The sequence below is a fragment of the Geotrypetes seraphini genome, chromosome 13 (genome assembly GCF_902459505.1).
Source record: "Geotrypetes seraphini chromosome 13, aGeoSer1.1, whole genome shotgun sequence".
Taxonomy (NCBI): Eukaryota; Metazoa; Chordata; class Amphibia; order Gymnophiona; family Dermophiidae; genus Geotrypetes; species Geotrypetes seraphini.
Window position 1 is genome coordinate 1,292,125 of NC_047096.1, and position 16,461 is coordinate 1,308,585.

Genomic DNA, 16,461 nt, shown 5'->3' on the forward strand with positions numbered 1-16,461 from the left:
TTTTAACTTTTTTACTTTTCTTCCCAGAAAACTGTTTTTACAGTGCTTACTTTTTCTTCTTAAAGTGCTTAATATTATAATATTTAAATATTAAGCTCTTTAAGAAGAAAAAGTAAGCACTGTAAAAACTACGACTTGGGTCATGTTTGCTACTGTTTATGATTCTGCTAGGTTCTTGGGACCTGGATTGGTCACTGTGGAAACAGGATACTGGGCTTGATGGACCTTCGCTCTGTCCCAGTATGGCAGCTCTAATGTTCTTATGTGAGCCAATTATAGGACAGTCGAGCCATTGTGACATCACTGATGAGGTTGGCTCTTAGTCATTGGTGGAATGAGGCATTATGACATCACAGTCTCAGCTCTGGAATGTTGCTACTCTTTGGGGTTCTGCCAGGTACTTGGGGCCTGGATTGGCCACTGTTGGAAACAGGATACTGGGCTTGATGGACCTTCGCTCTGTCCCAGTATGGCAGCTCTAATGTTCTTATGTGAGCCAATTATAGGACAGCCGAGCCATTGTGACATCACTGATGAGGTTGGCTCTTAGTCATTGGTGGAATGAGGCATTATGACATCACAGTCTCAGCTCTGGAATGTTGCTACTCTTTGGGGTTCTGCCAGGTACTTGGGGCCTGGATTGGCCACTGTTGGAAACAGGATACTGGGCTTGATGGACCTTCGCTCTGTCCCAGTATGGCAGCTCTAATGTTCTTATGTGAGCCAATTATAGGACAGTCGAGCCATTGTGACATCACTGATGAGGTTGGCTCTTAGTCATTGGTGGAATGAGGCATTATGACATCACAGTCTCAGCTCTGGAATGTTGCTACTCTTTGGGGTTCTGCCAGGTACTTGGGGCCTGGATTGGCCACTGTTGGAAACAGGATACTGGGCATGATGGACTTTTGGTCTGTTCCAGTATAGCAACTCTTATATTCTTAGTTAAACCAAAAATTAAATATGTCTTGACCTTCACATTTTTCTGGGAGGCCTAATATTTTGATGACGCTCTTTCTAGATCTCATATTATTTAGGTCTTTAAATCATGTTCCAAAGTATGGAAATTTCTGGAACTCTACAGTAAAGATTGTAGCGGTGCATCATGGGTACTCAAGTGGTTTTCTTCATAAAGAACACATCGTCTTTTATTTCTGATAATTCATCCTGATTTTCTTTACCTGTAGGAGTTATTTTAAAAGTGTGCTTAAAGAGATGTCCTCATGCTGATTTGGTAGCATTTTGCTTGGTGATTGTTTCTTGTTTAGAGCGCTTCACTTCTTGACTGTGAAGAACTTGATCGTGCTTATTATGCTTTGAAGAAGCCACGTCTTGTCAGTTTCATGCAGATGATAAAGGTAAATTTGATATGGGCGTGCAGAGCCGAGACTCTAAGCTGCCATCTTGTTCACTGTTTGCCGCTCTTCCTTCCAATTTCAGGTAGCTAAGCACTGGAATGCACTCCTTTTAGATCTGAGTCAAATTGGGCTATGAAAGCTTTCCATTTTACAAAATAAGATGCTATTTTTAATTGAGTAGTTGATTTTGATTTAGTCTTGTAGCTCCTGGTGTCTGAACCAGTCTTACTTTTTATATGTAACTTAAGAGCCTCAATATAGGAGATTCAGCAGCTAACAAATACCCAGGAACGTCACGAGTGGAGGTTTAGGGTGATTGAAGGGGGGGGAGAGAGCAAAGGTGTTCAAGATAAAGGATGGAGTGAGTGGCAGGGTTCAAAGTCAAATGCGCACAAGACAACAGTGCGTGGACAAACAGGCCCAAAAAAAGGACCCAGTACAATGGTAGACAATCACCCTCACTACACACCCAAGCCAAGAAGTTTAAACCAATAAGCCCCACCGTCAGCATAATGATCCTATCCTACTGTTCTGATTTAGCAAAATGAAGAATATTATGATCTATCCTCTTATGAACGATACCTGCAACAGACAATGGTACCTATTTGTCTTTATGAAATGCCTTTATAAGCACACTCAAATTAAAAATATTCAGATACTAGACTTGCTGGCATAAGAGATTTTACCTCATGCAAAAATGTTTCTTTACATCTTTATTACTTTTCAATTCTATAACTGCATACAATTAATATCAGACATCACATGATGCATAATATTAATATCATAAATCACCCTTCTCGCGCTTTTACTATGCGGGACAACTGAGCGCAAGACGGGTGCAAGAATGATGAAACTTTGATCCGCGCATGTGCGCTAAGAGTTCCATGATAAACAACAAAACTTTAATCTGAACAAGCGCACTCAGAGTTTTATTATTATAACCTCGGTTTCCATGCGATTGTGTAGTGCGCATCTTATATCGCTTTCAAAAGTAATGACAAAAATATATTGTCCACGTGCGCGTGAACCAAAAATATAAACATACCTGGAAATGAAGAAATCTGAAATCTGGAAGTCGTGTTGCTCTCACCAGAGGCGAGTAAAATCCGCGCAAGACAAATATCTGTTATAGAGCAAGTTCTAGCAAAACCAGAGCTTTACCTATAACGGACACGGTCAGGCAGCGAAAGGAAGGCGGGCTGTTCTGAGCACATATATAAAGAGGAAACGTAACCATAGTAACGGAAATGCATTCACGTGACGTATATGCAAAGCACAAACTAATGACCCACCCCCCTAACTTCTTCCCCTAAGAGATCCCACATGCCTATCCCATTTTTTCTTAAAATCTGGCACGCTGCTGGCCTCAGTTACCCTTTCGGTGAAGAAATACATGCAGGTGCTGAATATCTTAGCAGGGGATGGGAAGACATCATCAAGTGAAATGTTGCTCGTAATAAGTGACTAAGCTTCTGCCATTTACTATGTTAATAAGATAGAGGAGGAGGTATGAAATATCGGGCTTTTTTCCTTTTTATTAACACATATGAGGGTTATTCCCATGAGTTTATAATCATCATGTTCAATACCCTCCATCTTTTACAGTGTAGCACAAATGGGGCACCTGCCTTTTGTTAAAAATGACTCCTATTAACATTAGCCGAGTCCCGCCAATACCCCACTTCCAAGTACACAATGCCAACAAATGTATACAAATATAACATGAAATTTGCCTTAATAGTCAGTATGCAATTCAGCTCATGAATTGGTTCTTCTTTCTACAGTCATCTACAATTATGTTGATTCTTTTTTTGTTTCAAGATGTTCCTTTAATATCTGAATATTGATCCATGACTGTTCTTGGGGAGGAAGAATATGAATGAAGGCTTATAGTGTCGGATCTAAGCCTGGTGCTGATTTAGCTGAAAAAAAATGGGGCAGGAATATTTTGGTTCTCTCCAGTAAGCTCAGTTCATGGGTGGAAGTTACAAGAAAATGATGTCATTCCCCCCTTCATTCTAGCCGTGGAGGGACATTTCTAAAGAAAAAAGTCTAAGTCCAACTTGGCCGTTTCCAGTTGGAGGAACAAAAACGGCCATTTTTGAATGGCAAACTGCTGGACATCCAAATATAATTATTATTTTTTAAATTGTCTATTTAGACATCTTGGCCACTGGGACGTCTAACTTTATACCATTCACACAAATACAAAATATGGTGTTTCAAAATATATCAACAAAACCAAAAAACACCCAAATAATTAGCAGACCAAAAGAGTAATAACTTTTAATACAGGAAATGGGCCTCAGAGGCCTATATTCAAGCGGTTGTTTTTTTGCAACAAACATCAGCAGTCAACTGCCTGAATATAGGTCTCTGAGGCCCATCTCCTTTGTTAAAAGTTAGTACTCTTTTGGTGTGCTAATTATTTGGGTGTTTTTTGGTTTTGTTGACGTCTAACTTTATACTCCATTTTCAACCAGAAAAACATCCATGTTGAAAACGTCCTAATCCTGACCATTTGGACGTGGGTGGGGTCAGCATAGTAATGGACTGGCCACATAGACATCCCAACAGAGCAATGGGACACCTTGGAGGGAACTGCAGTGAACTTCACATAAAGAATGCCAGCTATATATCTCGCCAGAACCCCCTTATGATTGATGAAAACCTACTATACTCTCCTGTGTACCACCGCAATAGCACTTATGTCTGCAAGTGGCAGTAGAGTAGGGTTTTGGTGGGATCACATTTCCCACCATAAATATAGTGGTTCAAGTGGCTAATGGACCTGGGTCCTCCTCTATGGTTCACTAGCCCACCCACCAGGCTACTTAAGACACCTTAAGATGCTCTACTAGGCTTCCCCATACCTGTTTTAGAAACAGGTATGTACCTTTTTGTTCTCATTTTTGTGTGCTGGAAGGAGGGTCAGTGAGCACTGGGGAGTGTGGGGATGTCTTACCTTGATGCATGCAGTGATCATCTGGTCAGTTTGGGCACCTTTGTGGTACTTAGACCCTTCTAAAACAGGACTAGTTCCAAACATTCAGGATGTCTTGCAAAATGTTTGATTAGTGCTGCAAGACATCCATGTGTAACCTGCCCTTGGGAACACCCATAGTATGCCTCCTCAATGCCCATCTCATTCTCTGGACGCACAGAGACTGGGTGTGGTGGGTGTGGCTTGAGGCAGGGAGGGGGACCTTGCTTTGCTGCCCAATGCTGCTGGGCTGTTGGAATAACACTTTAAGACGTCCAGATTATTGGCACTTGGATGTCCTGACGCTTAGGACGTCCAAGTGCCAATTTATCATGTTTTTTGATTAGGAGCCCGGTAGTCTCTGGTCCAGCAGTGACCACGTCCAGTGAGGTTAATTGTTACTTAAGTTGCTTGCAATGTCTCCATGTGATTCAGTTGGACACATCTAATTAACAAAACACAAAAATCACTGTACAGTAGAAAATACAGAAACCCACATAAGTATGATCATAAGAACTGCCTTCCTGGGTCAGACCAATGGTCCATCAAACCCAGGAGCCCGTTCTCACGGTGGTCAATCCAGGTCACTAGTACCTGACCAAAACCCAAAGTGTAACAATATTTCATGCTACCGATCCAGGGCAAGCAGTAAGTTCCAAAACTATGACCTTTTCTAAATCACAAACATCCCAAAAACTCTTAACAGGTGGAATAAAGGTCCTGAGAAAGTTAAGAAATAAAACTAGGAAATGCCATCAGAGGTCCAGATTGTTCTTAAGCAAGACAAAATGAAATTCAATGAATGCAGTGAGAGAGGTTTACTTTACTGAGGGACTCTTCAAGGATGCAGTTTGATCTCGGCTCTTACATTTGCTGCTAACACTCCCTGACATTGTCCCTCTGGAGTTTGTAGAACGTAATGGGTCTAGACAACTTATCCAAGAGTGCTGCAACTTTTTAAAAACAATTTTAAATCAAGCCTCTGGCTTCCAAGTTTATCAAGTTTCAAGTTTATTATGCAATTTGATTAATCGCCTATTCTGCATTCTAGGCGATATACAAACAATAACGAATAAATAAAAACTTGGGGTAATTATTACATAGACAAATAAAATTACATAATTACAAAAACTTACAATCATGAAACACTAGGAAAACTATATTTAAAGGGTTACATTCTGTGTCAAATTCTATAATTCAGGATTACAACAATAGGGAGGGAATAAAAGCACAAATAAGAAAATAAAAGGTTAAGAAGGAATGTAAGGTTATTTATTAACTAAAAACGTCATTGAAAAGGAAACTTTTAAGCTTAGTCTTGAAATTAGCTAAGTTCTTTTCTTCTCTTATATAGATAGGGAGATTATTCCAGGTTTGTGGGGCTAAGCCGTCTAGTGTTAATAACTTTCAATGAGGGAATAGCCAATAGATGTTGATCCTGAGATCTCAGTGTTCTTGTAGTTATATAAGGAATTAACACTCTGAAAATAAAAGCTGGGGTTTGAGACATTATTGATTTGAACGTAAGCAAACATAATTTATATAAAATACGATGTGCGACGGGAAGCCAGTGGGATTCTTTAAGTAAAGGAGTGACATGGTCGAATTTCTTTGCTTTATGAATTATTTTTACGGAAGCGTTCTGTATGATTTGAAGATTTCCAGTACAAAAGGAAATGTTTCTGGAGCTACCGGGGGGGGGGACGGAAAGGAATCACAGTGTATATGATTTCTTGTCATTCTCTCCATGTCTCCTCCAGTGCCGTTGAAGTATCACCTGTATGAGCAGGATGACCAGTAACTTACTGACCAGTAGAGCTGTGAGCAGTGAGATCACTCTCTGCATGTGCTTGGACTCTGTTGTGCTGCACAGGAAAAGAAATGTCTCTTTAAGTATTTTAGGCAGACATTTTCCATTTTCATGTATTTTCAAACAGAGGCAAGACCCACAGGGTGCGACTGTTCCTTGGTCTAGACCAGCTTGTTTGTGACTGCTGTATGTCCCCTAAGGAACGGAGCATAAGTCAGCCACACACAAGCCTGTTGCTTTCTTCTTGTCCTCACCTGCTCATACTGCGCTGAACCTTCAGAGTGTCCAACGTCTGGTCCGTGGCAGAATCTAGGGAGAAAAGAGAGTCACCAACATTTAACAAAGCCGAAGAGGTCAGATTAAGGGGCGACTCAAGTTCTCCTGACATGACACATCACACAAGTGAAATGAGGAGCTCCGTGCTTTGCTAAAGCCTAGCGTGTGCTAACGGACACTAGTGTGGATTAAGACAGTAACAGGGCATTTAATCGTTTAGGGGTACTTTCAAACTCCCCACAAGTGCAACAGCCACAGACTTGACACAAAAGTTCAGAGGGAAGGTTTTTCCCTCTGAAAATAACACAGAAATTTCCAGGTTCTACTTTTCAAAATCATGACAATTTCATACATATATTACATATGCTTTTAAGACATTTATAGTCTGATTTCATCGCAAAACTCTGAGCAAGGAGCAAACTCCAAACAGGAAAATTAATGCATTCAGAACAGTAATAAAAAGATCAAATAGATTGCAAAACTAAACTCATTCCATTAATTCAAATTAAGTGGAGAAGTTATCACATTGCATTTGAGCTTTATTTTGCCCTTAACCCCCCCCCCTCCTGCCCCTCCTTTTATGAAGCTGCGTCATGTTTTTTTATTGCCAGCCATAGCGGTAGAAGCTCGACACTTAGACATTCTCTGAGCGTTGGAGCTTTGACCACCGGCCTGCGATAAAAATCCCTAATGTGGCTTCATAAAAGGGGGGAGGGGGTTAATTTCTCATGAGATTTATGGCACTGTGGATTACAAAGTAATGAGATGCAAAATAGACATTTGCAAGTTTTGTATCTCATTACTATGCAAATACCCTAATGTGACTTGCTATGATAGACCACAAGACACATTAGAGGGGGGAAAAATGAGAGTAAAATAACCCCAGGATTTTGTTCGGGTCATTTCATTGCAAAATCTGTAAAGCTGGCATAGCAGGGGTCCCCCAGCTTCTACCCCCACCCACCCCACTCCCCTCTTCCAAGGGTGGGGGTCTATGGGCAGGTGGTCAGAGATGGGGGAGGGGCACCTCTCACCTTCGCTACACCACTGGGTCAGAGCTGAGATTGTGACATCATAATGCCTCATTCCACCAATGCCTAAGAGCCAACCCCAGCAGTGATGTCACAATGGATTGACTGTCCTATAATTGGCTCACATAAGAACATTAGAGCTGCCATACTGGGATAGACCGAAGGTCCATCAAGCCCAGTATCCTATTTCCACAGTGACCAATCCAGGTCCCAAGTACCTAGCAGAATCATAAACAGTAGCAAACATGATCCCCAAGTGGTAGTCACACTGTTATGAGAGTTCAGGAAGTATCTTGGAAGTTAAGGGTGTGGTGGGTGTGGCTTGAGGCAGGGAGGGGGATCTGCTTTGCTGCCCAATGCTCCTGGGCTGTTGGAATAACACCGTTTTTGAGGTGACTTGCAATGAGCGTAATACCTTTAAGACAGAATTCAGTAACCTGCAGAACTGAGATTTACTGGGTTGGTGTATCCTGTGGGAAATCGGGATGTGGTAAAAGGCCATCTATTGCCCCTTGATATCTCCCCCCCCCTAAGAAATTATAAAAAGCTATCCCTAATTCAAAAGCAGCGCACGGAGGTACACAGTCTGCGACTGCCCTAGATAATGAGTTCACCGTGCGCTAAATCCTACAGAAAGCCTCTCAGCAGGTAAAAGATGGGGAATTTTTAAAAGCCCTTGCTCCTGCTTTCTGAGGGCAGTTTGTCAACTGTCCTGCAGAGCTGTAAAGTACCAGGGGCAGTTATAACGCTGCTCTTTGTTCAGATTTAGAAATGGAACCCTACCCACATTTTTGGCATTTGTTGGCAAACATATTTTGGGAAATGAAGGTTCTCCCAACATGGACTGAGATACCTCTCTTTAGATGTGGTTAAAACTTTGCATTTCTGTGGAACCTGAGTGTACGAGGAAGTCAGTTTTTAGTGAGGGCTCCAACTAATGTGGTCCACATTTTTCTTAGTAGCAGGAATTGGTACTTTCGACTTTTACTCTGCCTGGTGTCTGGGGATTTTTGTATCTCTCCTTTTGGTATCTCCATTTTAAATCTAATTATTCAGTTTTGCAAATCTGAGATGTGGGTTTACCAGGTAAATTGCACCTGAGACAGCGAAAGGGTACAGTGCCTTGTCCAGGGTCAGAAGCAGCAGCATTGAGAGAAGGAAGACTTGAACTCTGGTCATCCTGGTACTAGGGACCTGGATTGACCGCCGTGAGAACCATTGGTCTGACCCAGTAAGGCTATTCTTATGGAATACGTACCAGAGTGCAAGCCAAGCCCATCAGACACATCTAACCAGATCTTCTTCAGTGTTATCACTTTGTCCCGCTGAGATATTTGGCACTGATACATCCCAGTATCTTCTCTGCTCAGCTCCACAATGCGTACTGTGAGGATGCCCTCGGTGGTGTCATCAGCAATTGAAGTGCTCCCATTTCTCTTCTGTAGAAAGTGCAGCCAGAAGCGCCGGGCGCTCACGATGGGCTCACAGTAAGTCTCAGTTACGTGCTTGCACCAGGTCTTCTTTCTCCAGCGATCCCTCTCGTGGTTGTAGTGGCAGTGGATAACTGCCGAGTGGCCGAGAGTGCCAGATACAATGGTCACATTCTCTCTGCTAAATGCTTCTGAAAGAGAGTAAGAAAGAAAGCAAAAACATCACAGCTGGGATCGATCTGACCTATAGACCTCAGTTCTCAGGATATTCGTTGTGGTAATCCTTAAAAGCTGATCGGTGAGGTGTGGCCCAGGACAGGATGGAGAAGCCCTGACCTATGTATAGAGAGAGAGTTGTCCATACAAACAGCAAAGATAGTCCCTGTAGCATGAGACAGAAACTGAAAACTCATTGCCTGCTTATTATTGGGAAGAGAACAGGGACATCATACAATCATATTCACATACGACCATTTGCTGTTATTTTATTAGGAGCTAAATGCACCTATTAATAGCACTGTACTTCTAGAGTAAATGCTACCAACATCGTAGGCAGCTTTTAGGATGTGAATAAAGAGGGTCTGTTTCATCCTTGGGCATCAACCCCAATGATGCCCGACAAACTTAAAAAGTCATCATAAAATGTTAATCATATTAGAACTTCCAACCCTTGATCAAGAAAAGCATCAGTCCCTCCACTAGATTTAATCTAGCCCTCCACAGTTGTGAGCATCTCCTTGCAAAGAGGGATCCAGGGACCTCCAAGAACTCTTCTTAGGCTGTGTCCTGCCAAAGTAAGGGCATTCGTTCTTACCCAAGACAAGGAGGAGGAGAAGGAGAATTCTTTCCATGGCTGCCCAGTCAGACCCTATGCACTGGGCAGAAGTGTTCCTGTTCTTTAAAGGCAGAAAGAGCCCTCTGAAGGGGAACTAGTGATTGAGAAATATTAGGACCTGGCAAAAATCAGAGAAGAGCTACATATCTGGAAGGAGTTTGTGCTCTAATCAGCTGGCAGATGTCATCACATGATGGCAGGAAGCAGAGAAACTGAATTTGTGGCTTTGCAAGCAGGCTGAGGAGATCTCTCCCTGCTAATCCTCCTCCTACCTTGCTTTTAGCCAGAGGAGTCTTTTTTATGGTGCTGGGTCTTCTTGGATCACTCCACACCCAACACATGTCCACAGCGTATAAGTTGCATGTTTTCAATGGCATTTCAAGAATAATCAACTTATAGTCTTGTCTAAATATATCAAACTGTATGTTTCTGATAGTAATTACATCATTGATTTGTTAATCCCCTGAACCAGCCCTAACAGGATGAAACTAGGAATCCTTGTCGAGACCCTGAGATTTTTATAATGGCTTCGAGGAAGATATTGCTCATCTATTAAACTACTGCTGATAAAAGTCTACCTATCGAGGAATCATTTGACAAAGAGAAGTAGCTTTTTTGTTCTTTCATGTGGACTGTATTTATTTTATTCATGTCCAGTCCCTAAATCTTGTAACCGTTTGATTCCCCCAATTCTACATCCAATGTACATCTAGTCGGCCCATCCACAGTAACCATTATCTCTTTCTCTTTCTGTCAACATGGTGGCACCCCATCTCATGTGCATCCTGGGGAGTATCAGGGATTATTTTTGGAGATGCCAACAGTGAGACAAATGCAACAGGTGGCTCCGGAGGTCTGGGTTCCAGAGATATGGAATAAGTGAAAAGAAAGAAGCTGTAGATTGTTCTTATAATAATAATAATAACTTTATTCTTCTATACCGCCACAATCTTGTGACTTCTAGGCGGTTTACATTCAAGAGAGCTGGACATTCAGCGATTTACAATATGTAGAAGGAATACAGAGTACAGGGACTTGAGAAATCGAAATTACAAAATGTGCTATTTGCTAAGAATTTCGGAGCAGACCTGTAAAGAAAAGTCGCAGCTTTCAGAAAAAAATAAAAAAATGAAAATTACAATATACAGTTTGTTTAGAGATTCAGGGGGGACATATTTAGAAGAAAGGTCCTGAAATTTCAAATGCTGCTCGTTTAGGATTTCAGAAAAGAGACAGAGTGTTTGGTGAGGTTCTGTTTAGGTGATATATCTGTCGAATAAGGTAGTTTTTAGGAGTTTTCTAAAAGCTTTGTAGGTCAATTCGGCTTTATTAATGTAACTGTCTAGCCACTGTTGTTGTTTGTGTGCTTGGTGCATGAAAGTTCTGTCCAGGAAAGTTTTATATTTACAATTGGTTATGCTTGGTTATGTGTAAAAAGAGCTATTTCTGGTTTGTCTTGTTGGGTTGTAGAATACAAAGTGTGTCTGCAGATACGTAGGAGCTAGTCCCCAAACTAGCAGAAGAATTTGAATATTATTCTTGCCTCGACTGTCAGCCAGTGCAGTAGTTTGTAGTAGGGGGTGACATGGTCATTCTTTTTTAATCCATATATCAAGGGACTGAAAACATGGCTGTGTGCCTGGGTTGGGGGTTAGTGGTTTTATTGTTGAAGCTCATAAATACTTCCAATCTATGCAAGTGGTTCTTATTTGTGGTTAAAGAATTTGTCCTGTACTTTTGTGCAGGTGGCTGACAAGGGGAATTAACACACATTCTTGCAAAAATGTCCCATATACGGGGATTCTCTCCATCTTAAACCTGCCTTTTCCCATCTTAGATAGAATATGCACTCCATGAAAACCCTATTGCACAGAGGAAGGCAGAAGCCATTTTACTTAGATCCATAGTTTTGGAAATTGGGTGTGTTGCTTATCCTGACCACTGAGTGGCAGTCTTGCTTCATGGAAGCTTTTCATCAGAGGTGCTGGTTCTTACCATGAAGAGCAAGAGAAGGAAGCTTAAAGGTTTTGTGGGACAACCACGTCGTCCAGCAGGACATGGCTAAGCACACACCCATCCCACGCGTCCTCTTTTTCAGAATCGCCCCATTCTCCAGCTCTGGACCATGTTTGGAGGGGCTGAAGTTCAACCTCACTCCTGTTTTTAAAATCTATGAATAGAATTGAGGATGAAAAGACCTGAGGTCCTGCAGCTTCAGAACTTTTTCAATGACTTCAGCACTGCCTCTCCCACCTCTGTCTTTCTATGAATTTAAATGATGCTATGGTGAGGGAGTCAATTCACACAGGTTCATCCATTTCACGACAGCTTAAAAGAATCACATCAGGCAGCTGCAGAGCAGTTTTTAAGAAATGGAATACATTTTGTTGATAGATAATATATAGTTTAACCACACGGTTATAATTTGCAGATTAAATGATTTCCAGATTTAAGAGATGTCGCTGCAATGACTGGAGGATAGAGAAGAGGGAAACCATTTGTGGCTATTATAAAGAAGTCAAAGTTTATAATTGGCCACTTAAAAATTCTCAACCAATCAACAACAACATAAAACAATAAAACATCAACTTTTTAAAATAAAGTGTGATGTCTGCTCATCCAGCAGCACCTGACTTTATAGGGGGAGAGTGTGGTGCAGTGGTTAAAACTCCAGCCTCAGCACCCTGAGGTTGTGGGTTCAAACCCTTGTGACCCTTGTGCCCTTGTGACCCTGGGCAAGTCACTTAATCCCTCCATTGCCCCAGGGACATTAGACCCATTGTATAGCATTCTGAGCTCCCTGGGTGAACAGTATAGAAAATTGAATAAATAAATAGGGAACAATTTGGGTCTTGTGTATAGGTCACTGCAAGGGAAGGTCACATTACCTTGTTTGTTTTATTATGTATGTTATATTGTGATCTGCCTTGGGGTTCTGGTCCAGATCAAAAACTCACCAACTGTTCAGGAGTCTATTGCTGATTGGAATACATGTGACTCTAGTGTTAGATTTTTAGCACAGTTTTTGTTTTTGACATTTTGTGCTTTTTCACACTGAACAAGGATTTTTACCTCATTTGTAATCCTAAGCACTTGAAGGAAAACATTCGTGTGGGGCAGTTTTTGCACCTGAGACAAGTAAGTTCTGCTGGTCCATGACCACTAGATTTCTTGAAGAGCTGATCCTTCCCCAGCGATGAAAAAAGATGATCTTGTGACCAGCCCCAGCCCTCTCTAGTCTGTTAAACATCTGAGTTCTACATTACAGTCTCACAAAGGTTTTGCAGATGTTCCTGGATTTGCCTATGGACGAGGGGAAAACTTGGGCATTTCTTAACCCATTCGAGTTCTCTCCTGAGCATTGCTGCAATGATGTGGAGACGGTTCAATCAATGATCTAAACAGACAATTTTATTTCTGCAAATTGGCACTTAATGCTCCAGTGGCAAAATAACGCATCCCCTCCTAAATTGCCCTTGTAATATGTAGTACTCTATATTTGACACACAAAACCAAGATTAGAAAGTGGGGCATTCGGTTATTACAGTGGGAAGCATCTTTGACATCCCACTGGCAAGGTGGCACCCTAGAATGGAGCATTTACACCGAAGAGCTCGAGGCAGAGATGTAACAGAATTGCTCTTCTCTCTGTGCCCAAAGGCTCCTTCGCTTTTCTTTCAACCAGTGGACGTACTGAAGAAATTTCCTGACAATGTTTGTTCCCCATGTAACAAAATTCAAGGTGGCTATTTCTAATGTCTCAATAGACTCCTTATATATTGGAATTATCAGACTGTACAGACTTTGTATTAAAATGGATTTTAAAATTCTCCTTCAGAAAGAGGATGAAAAATGTATGGCTCAGCTAATTAATGGCTAAAGGAAAGAGGAAAGCAAAAAAAAAAAAGGGCCAATTTCTGTTGATGAATCCGGGTGCAATTAACTATCTTCTTGGCTGGGAAAGAGCCGTTTCTGAACCTCCTCTCCAGCACCTCTTGCCACAGGGATTCCTTCGACTAGAAAGTCTCTCCTCTGAGATTATGTCTTCATTGTTTTAGAATGGCCTCTGTATTTCAGGAGGAATTGTTTGCTTATATGTAATTCTGATTATTCCCTGTATTTTTCCTGAGATTATTTTCTGTACTTGTTTTGGTTTTCTATAAAAAAAAAAGAAGAATTGTGTCTTTGGTGGACTGAAGGCCAGATGTAGGGGGCTCTGCAATATGTTTGGCATTTTTTAAGCCATTAACCCCCTTCCTTATACAAACATAGAAACATGACGGCAGATAAAGGCCAAATGGCCCATCCGCAGTAACCATTATCTCTTCCTTTCTCTAAGAGATCCCATCTGCCCCTCTAGGCCCTCACAGTCTCTGTCTCCACCACCTCTTCCGGGAGACTGTTCCACACATCTACCACCCTTTCTGTAAAAAAGGATTTTCTTAGATTACTCCTGAGCCTCTTAACTTCTTCCTATGCCCTCTCATTGCAAATGAAAGAGACTCGACACATGTGCATTTACACCATGTAGGTAGTTAAACGTCTCTATCCTATCCTCCCCTCTCCCGCAAAGTCTACAGATTGAGATCTTTAAGTCTGTCCCATACGCCTTATCACGAAGGCCATGCACCATTTTAGTAGCCTTCCTCTGGACCGACTCCATCCTTTTTATATCTTTATGAAGGTGCGGCCTCCAGAATTGCTACTTGTGTGTATTTGATTTTTTCAAAGTACTATTATGACCTCCTTTTACTAAGCCATGGTAGAGGTCTCAACCGCAGTCTGGAGCGCTAAACGCTACAATGCTGAATTCTATGAGTGTCGTGGCATTGTGAGAGCATTTAGCATGCCAGGCCATGGTAGAAACCTCTACCGCAGCTTAGTAAAGGGGGGAGGGGTAAATTAGAAACTAAAAATACACAGTTATATATGTTATGTTAATCAGGTTTTCTATTCTGCCTTTACCTATTCAGTTCAAGAGTGGATTACATTACAGGAGGTTGGGTCAATTACCCAGGAAGTTACAATGGACAATTTGACATGGATAGTTGGTCTGTTTCAATATTTTTTTAAAGTGTCCCAATAGATATTTTTCTTGAATTATAAAGAAGTATCATGGTACTAGATCCCAGCCCAGGTTCCAGCTCAGCTGCAAATATAAAGAAAGAGGCAAATCTGGGCCAGTTGTGTGAGTTTAACTCTGCCCCCTAGAGGTAGTACTGCCAGACCACATTTTGGGTGGTGCGGGATTGGAAGGAAAACTGCTCCTGCCCAGTCCTAGAACCACCAGGTGAAATCCCTGTCAAGGTGAGGTGTCTGGGGGAGGTAGGATGGGAGATTGGAGTGGCATGCGGCAACCCAGACGTTATGTGAGTGCCAGAGAATATTCTGTGCTTTTGGGCACCAGGATACCATCACTGGATATGGTTTGTGCCTGCTTAACTGCTGGCCCCTCCCTAACATTACTCCTGGGTCGTCCCCAGTACTGCTTGAACTGGACCTGGGCAGTTAGTATGGTATTTAGTGACTCTGCCCAGTTAACTGTGGTTCACAGGACTTTGGCGCGCTGACAATCCCGCAGCAACATTTGCATGCAGGATATGTGCATGCTGCCGCTTCCCCCGCTTTGAAGCTTTCCTGTTAGTGCTGTGAGGGGGGGTTGGGAGATCCCCCCCCAGTACACTGAAAACTCCCATTCTCCTTTCCGTTTTCGCTGTCCTGGGGGGAGGGGGGGGCTCTGCTAAGCTATCATATCACAGGGCAGTCAGAGACACATGCCTGGAAACTGCTATAGCTCAATAAGTAAAAGCCCTCTGCTCCTCTTCCAGAGGTCATAAGTTCACATCCCAACTTGCTCACCAGCACATATTTTAAATTGTGGCATTCTACCTTGTAGGTGCACCTTGATGATCTCCCAATGAGGTCACCATTGTGCAGCTGCAAATCTCCATTTGTAATGAAGTAGAAGCCATGCTAAGGTCTATGTCTGTTTTTTCTGTTTTGAAGCTTTTGCAAATGAAGTTATGTATGCAATCTATATATTTTTGTCATGTGCTTTCTTTGCTTTCAAGAATGAGCTGATTGGAGCACTGTTTAGTCAGAAAAAAAGGGTAGCTTTTTAGCAAGAAAACTAAAGCTATGTTTTTCAAGTGCTATGCTTCAGTTAATGGATCTTTTCCTCTAATTAGCAAATAGCATTGCTATTTGTCCACAAAAATAGGTTTTGCATGCAATATATCTGTTTTGATGTGCCCTGTTTATGTGGTGCCTTATTTTAAATGTATTTTGAGCTTAATAAAGCAAAAATAAAAACCCAGAGAGCTATTTAGCAGATCGCATTAAGGACATCCAACCTGCGCCTAAATTCCGGAAGAACGTCCAAGAAGTGCCTACGTTCCATCCATAGAACTCTGGTCTATCTGAAGCCCAAACTAAGCTCAAAAGTAGACTTCCTTACAATGCCTATAAGGACCAGTTTTACAATTGCTAGGCCGTTTCCTAGCACACTGGTTAAACCTGTACCCTTCTAGCCTAATGTTGCTGGCTCGAATCTCAGTAGTATTACAATTATAATGAAAAACAGCATAAAATCTCCAAAAGGATCTAACGCAGCTGGAAAAGTGGGCCGAAAAATGGCAAATGAGCTTCAACATAGGGAAATGCAAGGTCATGCACGTGGGGAAAAAGAACCCGATGTTCACATACAAAATGGGGGGAACACCACTAGGGGTCAGTAAC

At 41.9% G+C, this 16,461-nt stretch overlaps 1 protein-coding gene across 1 annotated transcript; it reads right to left on the reverse strand.

Annotated features, from left to right (window-relative positions):
• Positions 1 to 5,396: 5,396 nt before the first annotated feature.
• Positions 5,397 to 9,774, reverse strand: LOC117347735 (triggering receptor expressed on myeloid cells 2-like). The gene is made up of 4 exons (XM_033919046.1): positions 9,703 to 9,774; positions 8,717 to 9,079; positions 6,406 to 6,460; positions 5,397 to 6,206 (listed from the first exon to the last, which is right to left on the reverse strand). Exons 1-4 carry the CDS (start codon positions 9,737 to 9,739, stop codon positions 6,056 to 6,058), a joined length of 606 nt encoding a protein of 201 aa, XP_033774937.1. The 5' UTR covers positions 9,740 to 9,774; the 3' UTR covers positions 5,397 to 6,055.
• Between the last annotated feature and the right edge of the window lie 6,687 nt (positions 9,775 to 16,461).